Source organism: Larimichthys crocea, chromosome XX (assembly GCF_000972845.2).
Source record: "Larimichthys crocea isolate SSNF chromosome XX, L_crocea_2.0, whole genome shotgun sequence".
Lineage (NCBI taxonomy): Eukaryota > Metazoa > Chordata > Actinopteri > Sciaenidae > Larimichthys > Larimichthys crocea.
Window position 1 is genome coordinate 1,061,343 of NC_040030.1, and position 9,896 is coordinate 1,071,238.

The 9,896-nt window shown below is 42.6% G+C and overlaps 1 protein-coding gene across 3 annotated transcripts; it reads right to left on the minus strand.

Moving 5' to 3' along the window:
- Positions 1-3,671: 3,671 nt before the first annotated feature.
- hcls1 (hematopoietic cell-specific Lyn substrate 1) lies at positions 3,672-8,908 on the minus strand. 3 transcript variants are annotated; one of them, XM_027272105.1, is made up of 16 exons: positions 8,779-8,908; positions 8,078-8,161; positions 7,894-7,967; positions 7,016-7,139; positions 6,807-6,917; positions 6,532-6,586; positions 6,352-6,462; positions 6,164-6,274; positions 5,981-6,091; positions 5,845-5,900; positions 5,595-5,664; positions 5,276-5,424; positions 5,026-5,193; positions 4,305-4,479; positions 4,163-4,231; positions 3,672-4,077 (listed from the first exon to the last, which is right to left on the minus strand). In XM_027272105.1, exons 2-16 carry the CDS (start codon positions 8,159-8,161, stop codon positions 3,944-3,946), a joined length of 1,602 nt encoding a protein of 533 aa, XP_027127906.1. In that variant the 5' UTR covers positions 8,779-8,908; the 3' UTR covers positions 3,672-3,943. The 3 variants fall into 3 exon arrangements, with proteins under 3 accessions (XP_027127906.1, XP_027127907.1, XP_027127908.1); XM_027272106.1 differs by lacking the exon at positions 6,164-6,274; XM_027272107.1 differs by lacking the exons at positions 5,981-6,091; positions 6,164-6,274.
- Between the last annotated feature and the right edge of the window lie 988 nt (positions 8,909-9,896).

The window sequence follows — 9,896 nt, forward strand, 5'->3', positions numbered from 1 at the left end:
CTCGACAAATTTTACCATGATTCATTCTACAATCAACAAATATAAAACACAACACTTCAGTTTTTGCTCCCACGAGTTAAAAATAAAAGATCTCCAATCTCTTTGGACCTGCTGGTAAGTCTGGACGGCTTTCAACTTTTTTTGTGAGCTGCTGAAACAATAAAGTCGGTTTTATCTTATCCTATGAACACAAAAGGTTTTGGCTTCATTGGAATATCAGGGTAATCCCATCAGAGAGGAGGGCGGGCATGATTTCACCCTCCTGAAACAGTATAGCCCTATGTGAAGCAGTCATCGTTCAGCACTTACTAAATGTTGTTTCTCGTGATGAAGCTGCTCATTTTAGGGACCCTAGGAGCTCACCTGGTGGAGCACACCGTGAAACGAGGCTGAAAATCCTTACTGCAGTGGCTGAAGTTCGATTCTGACCTGTGGCCCTTTGCTGCATGTCGCCTGACTGCCTTAAACTTTTAAATGAAAGTGAAAAGGCCCCAAAAGATTGTGAGCAGTCCAGAGCTCACCTGTGTCATAGTGACACCTGTCAGGTAGAATGATTATCCTGGCCAAGAAGTGAAAATTTCTCAACAAATAAACCCAAACAAGTTGAGCAGAAACAAACTTCCGTGGTCGTCTTCATATTTCTGTTGAGTGTATAAATACAGTGCTAAAATTATTTGAGTTTTCTTCGTTGAACAACCTGATAAATTGAGACAGACGAGTGCAAAAGTGAAGCTTGTGCAGAAACCTCCTGAGCGTTTTGCTCACTACATCAGCTGAACGTAAGCAGCCGGGAAAAGGCCCATTCGTCCGCGACACTGTCCCTTCCACCAGCCTCGTCGATCATCTCTATGTTGGTGATGATGTCGTCCGGTTGAAGGAGATCTCATCGTCAGCCTCTGTGTGGAGAAGAAGAAATGATTGTCTGATAAATGTTGAGAGATGATGAAGAAAGTCAGAAAAAATGAAAAAGTCTCGCACCTCCTTCGTAGTCATAAATCGCTACCCTGCCTTTGACCACATGACGGTCTTCATAGTCGTTATCCACCGCTGTGTGAGAGAAAACATGGAGTTATATCTCATGCGTTAACGTGTTGACATTTAACCGATGGCCAGCACCTGTCAGCGGTGCAGGAGGCGGTTCGACGAGTTCTTCGTACCCCCTTCGTCCCCCACTTCGTCCTCCTGACTGTCTACTTGGGCCGACCTCTCGGGGAGCGGGGGAGCATCAAGCTCAACAAAGAACCTCCGAGCGTGGGAGAAACCCGAGGGCTGTTCGTACTCCGGATCCTCCTGGAAACGTCGCAGAGAATATCTTTGATTTCATGATCTCAGAGATGGACTCGACCAGCCTGTGCCTCTCATGTATTACTCATTTCTCTCTTCGAACTATTTGGATTAAAAACATGATCTGTCTGCTTATGCTCGTTGGCTTTTTACCCTAAACTGTGCAATAACTCTGCTCTGTTTCCAACGTGATCACAAATATTCATCTCATGAGTCTATGTTTCTTATAATATTTTATATTTTCACTGTGTGTGCCAAAACACACACACACTGTGGTTAACTTTGTTTCAATCCCACGTACAGCGTCTGCTGCCAGAAATACTCAGTGGCCCTGCACAGGGTTAGGGTTGTTGCCTTTCTCCCTTTTAAGCTCCTTGTTTTATTTTGTTGTTATAACTGTTTGCTATGTTTTTCAGTTACTGATTGAACGTCATGGTACTGTTGATAAAAGTGTCAGTGTCAAAGAGTTCAGGCACGAATATAGAATATTACCAGCCTTACCCTTAAAACGTGGATGAATCATTCTATATTTGTCAGTGTCTTACCTCTGGCTCTGCTTGGTTCTGGCTCTGGTTCTGGCTTCTGGCTCCGGTTCTGGTGTTTCTTCTACATCTGGCACGTGCTCGTGGATTTCTGGTGATGGCCATGGTGTACTCTGGAGCCACATCTGGAACAGGAGGTGGCACTCCTCCTCCTCCTCCTCCCCTCTCTGCTGCTCCTCTCCTCCTCAGGAAACACAAACACGTTACTAACAACGTTGACCGCTCGATGATTTGACCTCTTTGACACGTGGACAGCCTGCGTTACCTCCTGTCTGCGTTGGCGAGCTCTCGCTCTCGGCTCTCTCTGCTGCCTGCTCCTCGCTTCTCTTCTTCGGCTTTCTTCCTGTTCTCTTCGTCTGAGGCCTTGGCCATGTTCTCGAAACGTGCCTTCAGCTTTCCTGCTCCTGCACTTGCTGCACGAGAAATTAATATGAATACGAATTAACAATTACCTCTGCACACACCGATGGCACAGCTTTGAAAGCTATTTGGGGGTTCAGTATCTTCAGCTCTGTCTTCGATCTGATTAGTGGACGACCTGCTCTACCTCCGGAGCCACAGCCACCCTGCGATTATGCTGAGTGAAACTTACAGGCCCTATCGGTTGTGTCTTTTTATAAGCAGAGGTCGGGGAGTCGATGTCTGAGAAGCCAGCTGCGCTCTAAAGAGATAAACAGAGAGGAAGATTAACCACAGTCATCCTTCAAACCCTTTAAATGAAGATTGGTTCATGGTTTGAAGTTTAATCTGAATTTTCTACAATTTTATGACATTAAACAAAATAAATTAATGAGAAGTGAATCAAAAATCAAAGCAATCAACAGTTGCAGCTGACTTACCATGCGGTCGGCCTGTACTCCATAGCGACCTCCAAAACCTGCTGAATAACTAAACAGAGTAAATCTGATGAGTCTGATGTCGTATGAATCTGATATTTAAAACACACACACCTGAGTGTTTCCTAACCTTTCTGTGACTGATGTTCTCTGTCTCGCTCTTATAATCGTAACCCAAGGCGGCTTTATCCACCTTCTCTTCTCGACGCCGAACTTCCCTCCAAACCTTTTGAGTAATCTGAACGCTGACACGAAGGAGTACAGAGTAAAGCCGTCAGCTAAAAAAATGTCACACTAACGAAATGAAATCAACTCACCTTTCTGTGACTGGTGCTTCGCGTTTCTCTTATAGTCGTAATCCCAAAGCAGCTTTGTCCCTTCTCCTCTCCACCCCTACTTTAATAATAAAAAGTTAACTTACCAAAACACAAAGAAGCTTCAGACGGATTATTTTATTCACTCCAGTCAGTTCATTGCAGATATAAAATGGAACCTCTTGCTAATATTTCATGATCGGATCGAACAAATTTACCATGATTCATTCTACAATCAACAAAAATATAAACACAACACTTCAGTTTTTGCTCCCACGAGTTAAAAAAATAAAAGATCTTCCAATCTCTTTGGACCTGCTGGTAACTCTGGACGGCTTTCAACTTTTTTTGTGAGCTGCTGTAACAATAAAGTCTGTTTTATCTTATCCTATGAACACAAAGGGTTTTGGCTTCATTGGAATATCAGGATAATCCCGTCAGAGAGCAGGCCGGGTCATGTTTCACCCTCCTGGAACAGTATAGCCCTATGTGAAGCAGTCATCGTACAGCACTTACTAAATGTTGTTTCTCGTGATAAAGCTGCTCATTTTAGGGACCCTAGGAGCTCATCTGGTAGAGAACACTGTGAAACGAGGCTGAAAATCCTTACTGCAGTAGCTGAAGTTCGATTCTGACCTGTGGCCCTTTGCTGCATGTCGCCTGACTGCCTTCAACTGTCAGATAAAATGAAAAGATTGTGAGCAGTCCAGAGCTCACCTGTGTCATAGTGACACCTGTCAGGTAGAATGATTATCCTGGCCAAGAAGTGCAAATTTCTCAACAAATAAACCCAAACAAGTTGAGCAGAAACAAACTTCCGTGTGTCGTCTTCATATTTCTGTTGAGTGTATAAATACAGTGCTAAAATATATTTGAGTTTTCTTCTGTTGAACAACCTGATAAATCTGAGACAGATCGAGTGCAAAAGTGAAGCTTGTGCAGAAACCCTCCTGAGCGTGTTTGCTCACTACATCAGCTGAACGTAAGCAGCCGGGAAAAGGCCCATTCGTCCGCGACACTGTCCCTTCCACCAGCCCTCGTCGATCATCTCTATGTTGGTGATGATGTCGTCCGGGTTGAAGGAGATCTCATCGTCCGCCTCTGTGTGGAGAAGGAGAAATGATTTGTCCTGACAAATGTTGAGAGGTGATGAAGAAATGTCAGAAAAAATGAAAAAGTCTCGCACCTCCTTCGTAGTCATAAATCGCTACCGCCTTCTGACCACATGACAGGTCTTCATAGTCGTTATCCACCGCTGTGCAAGAAAACATTGGAGTTAGTATCTCATGCATTAACCGTTTCACATTTAACCGATGGCCGACGCAGACCTGTCAGCGGTGCAGGAGGCGGTTCGACGAGTTCTTCGTACTCCCCTTCGTCCCCCACTTCGTCCTCCTGACTGTCTACTTGTGCCGACCTCTCGGGGAGCGGGGGAGCGTCAAGCTCCAAGAATTCCTCCGAGCGTGGAGGCAAATCCGGAGGCTGTTCGTACTCCGGATCCTCCTGGAAACGTCGCAGAGAATATCTTTGATTTCATGATCTCAGAGATGGACTCGACACAGCCTGTGCCTCTCATGTATTACTCATTTTTCTCTTTAAACTATTTGGATTAAAAACATGATCTGTCTGTTTTATGCTCGTTGGCTTTTTACCCTAAACTGTGCAATAACTCTGCTCTGTTTCCAACGTGATTCACAAATATTCATCTCATGAGTCTATGTTTCTTTATAATATTTTATATTTTCACTGTGTGTGCCAAGAACACACACGCTGTGGTTAACTTTGTTTCAATCCTACGGACAGCGTCATGCTGCCAGAAATACTCAGTGGCCTGGACAGGGTTAGGGTTGTTGCCTTTTTCTCCCCTTTTAAGCTCCTCTGTTTATTTTGTTGTTAGAACTGTTGCTATGTTTTTCAGTTACTGATTGAACGTCATGCTCTGTTGATAAAAGTGTCAGTGTCAAAGAGTTCAGGCCACGAATATAGAATATTACCAGCCTTACCCTTTAAACGGGTGGATTAATCATTCTATATTTGTCAGTGTCTTACCTCTGGCTCTGGTTCTGGCTCTGGCTCTGGTTCTGGTGTTTCTTCTACATCTGGCACGTGCTCGTGGATTTCTGGTGATGGCATGGTGTACTCTGGAGCCACATCTGGAACAGGAGGTGGAGCTTCCTCCTCCTCCTCCTCCTCCTCCTCCTCTCTGCTCCTCTCCTCCTTCAGGAAACACAAACACGTTACTAAACACGTTGACCGCTCGATGATTTGACCTCTTTGACGCGTTGACAGCCTGCGTTACCTCCTGTCTGCGTTTGGCGAGCTCTCGCTCTCGGCTCTCTCTGGCCTGTCTCCTCGCTTTCTCTTCTTCGGCTTTCTTCCTGTTCTCTTCGTCTGAGGCCTTGGCCATGTTCTCGAAACGTGCCTTCAGTTTTCCTGCTCCTGCACTTGCTGCACGAGAAATTAATATGAATACAAATATATTATGCACACATGCGTTCAGACACTATACACGCGGGGGTTCAGTATCTTCAGCTCGGTCTTCGATCTGATTAGTGGATGACCTGCTCTACCTCCTGAGCCACAGCCGCCCCTGCTCGATTATGCTGAGTGAAACTTACAGGCCTCTATCGGTTGTGTCTTTTTATAAGCAGAGGTCGGGGAGTCGATGTCTGAGAAGCCAGCTGCGCTCTAAAGAGATAAACAGAGAGGAAGATTAATCCTCACTCATCCTTTCAAACCCTTTAAATGAAGATTGGTTCATGTGTTTGAAGTTTTAATCTGAATTTTCTACCATTTTATGACAATTTAACAAAATAAATTCAACTATTAATGAATCAAAAATCAAAGCAATCAACAGTTGCAGCTCACCTTATCCATGCGGTCGGCCTGTACTCCATAGCGACCTCCAAAACCTGCTGAATAATCTAAACAGAGATCAATCTGATGAGTCTGATGTCGTATGAATCTGATATTTTAAAACACACACACCTGAGTGTTTCCTAACCTTTCTGTGACTGATGTTTCTCTGTCTCGCTCTTATAATCGTAACCCAAGGCGGCTTTATCCACCTTCTCTTTCTCGACGCCGAACTTCCCTCCAAATCCTTTTGAGTAATCTGAACGTGACACGAAGGAGTTACAGAGTAAAGCCGTCAGCTAAAAAAAGTGTCAGACGTGACGAAACTCACCTTTCTGTGACTGGTGCTTCTCTGTTTCTCCTTTATAGTCGTATCCCAAAGCAGCTTTGTCCACCTTCTCCTTCTCCACCCCGTACTTTCCTCCGAATCCCTTTGCGTAGTCTGGTGGATATAAGATGAAAATGGAAAATAAAGCAGGTGTGACGCAAAACGTGGAAATTCCTACGACGCAGACTCACCTTTCTGTGACTGATGCTTCTCTGTCTGGCCTTTATAGTCGTACCCCAAAGCCGCCTTGTCCACTTTTTCCTTCTCCACGCCGTATTTCCCTCCAAATCCCTTTGAGTAATCTATAAACAGATTAGTTGTTAGTCAAAGGAGAATGTTGTACAGTATGTGAAGCTGCACAGGTGACTTACCTTTCTGAGACGCATGCTGCTGCACCTCCCCTTTGTATTCAAAGCCCATGGCAGACTGCAGACACAGCAAGCACATTGAAGCTTCATATAAAGTGTTTTAAGACAGAAATACTAACACTTTTTGATTAATAATTTGCATTTGATTTGATTTTCACAAAATAAAGTTCATTTAAATCAGCTAAAAATGTCTTAAAATGACATTTACTTTATTTTTCTGGACCACGTTTGGCTCCCTGACTACTTGTGACTTCACAAACTCGTGCTTGTCTTCTCACCTTGTCGATGCGATCTTTCTGAACACCGTATTTCCCACCGAACCCTTGTGCAGCATCTTTCTGGGAGGAGTGTTGCTCGACTTGTGCCACATAGTCGTGCCCCAAAGCCGCCTGTGCAGCAGAGATACATTAATGAACAGATTCAGCCTGCAGCACGCGGTTTATATGAGCAGCGAATAAAGAGCAGCTCATTGCAGCTATTCGTCAACCTTGTCCATTCGGTCCTTCTCCACTCCGAACTTCCCTCCATATCCGTACGACGCTTTGGGGACGCGTTCCTTCTGCTTCACCTGCTCGTGCTCCGAAGCGACTTTGCTTCTGAGCTCTGCAACACTGGCAGGTCACACAGATGTCAAACATACACTCAATGATCATCAGAAAGTTTAGACTGTTCATCAGTAATACCTAACATACATGAGGCAGCTTCAAACGGAAGTTACAGGATTATATAAAAAGAAGCATGAACGTGAACTTTATAAATGATTAACGGACTGATCAGCCGTCCACCGTACATTTGTTTTGAGATTTTTATGGCACTGTGGAACTGGAAGCACACTCAAAGTTATCTGTTAGTTAGTCTGAAAAAACAGCGATCTTGTCTAATAGGACACCTGGTTAATGAATCATTTATTTGGTCTTTATACAGTAGATCAGTTATAATCCATTAATAAATGTTAAGGTTGTGAGAAATCCCTCTGTTGGTGTTTCTGTTTGATAATAACAGTTTAAAATGTTGGAAATCTGTTAAGAGATGCTTACAGATTTATTGTTTTCTAACAAATCACTAAGTCAAGAGTTATAAAAGTTAATAAAGGAGGAGGACAAACACCAGCTGAAGTGTGACTTCTTAAAAAGAGGTACTGCATTCTGTGAGAAATCTGTAGTCCTATTTTTACCTTCGGCTCTACTGCATGAATTTATGGCCTCTCAGAGCGTCATCATCATATATTGGCCATATTAGGAGACACTTTGCAGCCTGACAGCTCGTTCTTTGCTCACACTTCCTCTTCCTGTTGCTGCACGGCAGCAGCACCCAGTCTAACCTGAACGTCTTAAAGAATCATTCATTTCCAGGACATCTCTCTACCTGATGTGCTCTTTACGTCCCGAGCCCTCGATGGTCTTCGCTCCCCACCTCTGCTCCTGCTCTGATACGTCATTCTGAAATTTAAAAAAAATAAGAAAGGAGGTTAACGGAGGACCAACACCAACTATCTTCACCTCAAAGTGACACACACACACACAAACACACACACACAAACACACAGTACCTCAAAGTCGGGGTCTGTCTCCCAGTCGTCCCCCTCTGCAGCCACCTTCATGCTCACATTGTGGCCCACGACTGACTTCCACATCTGGGGGGGGAGTAAAACAGTATGAGCGACACTGAACACAGCAATCAACCAACAGTGATTAATAACAGATCATTAACTAATAATTAAATCTGCATGTTCAGGTGTAACTGTGCAGTCTGTTTCACTGTTTACTTGTTACAATGACTAAATAAACTCATGTGCTCTGACCACCATTTGCTGAAGTGCCCAAAAAGGAAGTTATTTTCAACACGAAGCTTCATTTCCCCATAATGAAACACACTGCAGGACCTTATATTGTTAAAAAACAAACTAAAATACTGAATAATTAGTATTATAAAAACATATTATTTAAAGAAAATACTTAAAGTAGCTCTGTAACACACTGAAAATAACATTTATGTCTTGAAATACATTAAATATATATAATCTAATTAATGCAAGGTTATTATATTGTATTATTACAAGTAATACTGCACATTATATTTACACATTATTGTTTTAGCAACATGTCTCCTTATATTTTCTAACAGTTCACACCAGCTTAGACTGCGTCTGACTAAATCCACTTCCTTAATGTTAGTTTAAAGTTAAATAAAAATAAAAAGCACACACATAAAAATGTGTCAGAGAGTTAGTTTGAAGTAGTTTAAAGTTACCTTCAAGCTGTCAGGGCGATATGTCCGTGTTTATGTGGATGTTACAGCGAGAAATGTTGTTATTGTTGATTTGTTGGAGGAGTTGTGACAGCCTGACAAGGGGCGACACGTGCACGCGGAGCTAACGGTCGTGAACGTGCGGTGATTTAAATAAATTAAAAACTTTTTTTAAAAATATTTATTTAATAAATGTTAACGTTAGCAGTGCTGTAATTTATATACATATATAAAAAATAATATTAATTAAATTAATTTAAAAAAAGAGAATGGAAATGTTGCATTTAAGTGCTAACGGAAATCTGATTTTCACGACTTTAGCGTTAAACACAAACACTTACAGTTACAGGTGTTTACTTCAATGACAGTTTCTCACTTTTTGAGTTATATTATGAAGCAGACATGACTGCAGAACTATAACTGTGAGTTTTCAGTGTAGTTACAACACTTGGGGGCACACTCACACCGTTTAAACACCAGAAACTCCCACAGCAACTTGCAGCCATCAAAGTAATCAAAAGAAATCAGATAAATAAATAAATAAATACATTTTCTGTCAAGGTCCAAAGCTGTCAAATCATTTTGAACATAAAAACTTACTAGAAATATTCATGAAACCTTAATTGTACTAGATTTAGACACATAATGCACATGAAATATAAATAATAATTTTATACCCTGCATGAAAAGAATGAAATATACCATTTCTCCATCCAAATTTGTTTGTTTTTTTGCCCACTAACGAGGACCCTGTACCCTTCATGAGGGCCCTGGACTACTTTGCCATCTCACCATCTTGGTGAACATCCAGTGTTTGCATCAAGGGTCAAAGTCATCTCCACTTGCCGAGGAGACTGAGGTCCTTTGGAGTGCACAGGACTCTATATAGGACTCCTCTCACCTCCTGCATGAGACGGTGGAGGCCTTAAACAGCTCCTTCAGCAACAGACAGCTACTCCCACCATGTAAGAAGGAGCTCTACGACAGGTTCTTCCTCCCAACAGTTGTCAGACTGCACACCAGCATGACTTGTGTGGAGTAATTTATTATCTACCATCCACAATAGTTTCTTATTTCTTATCCAGCTGCTGTGATAATTAAAGTCTTATCACTACTACACA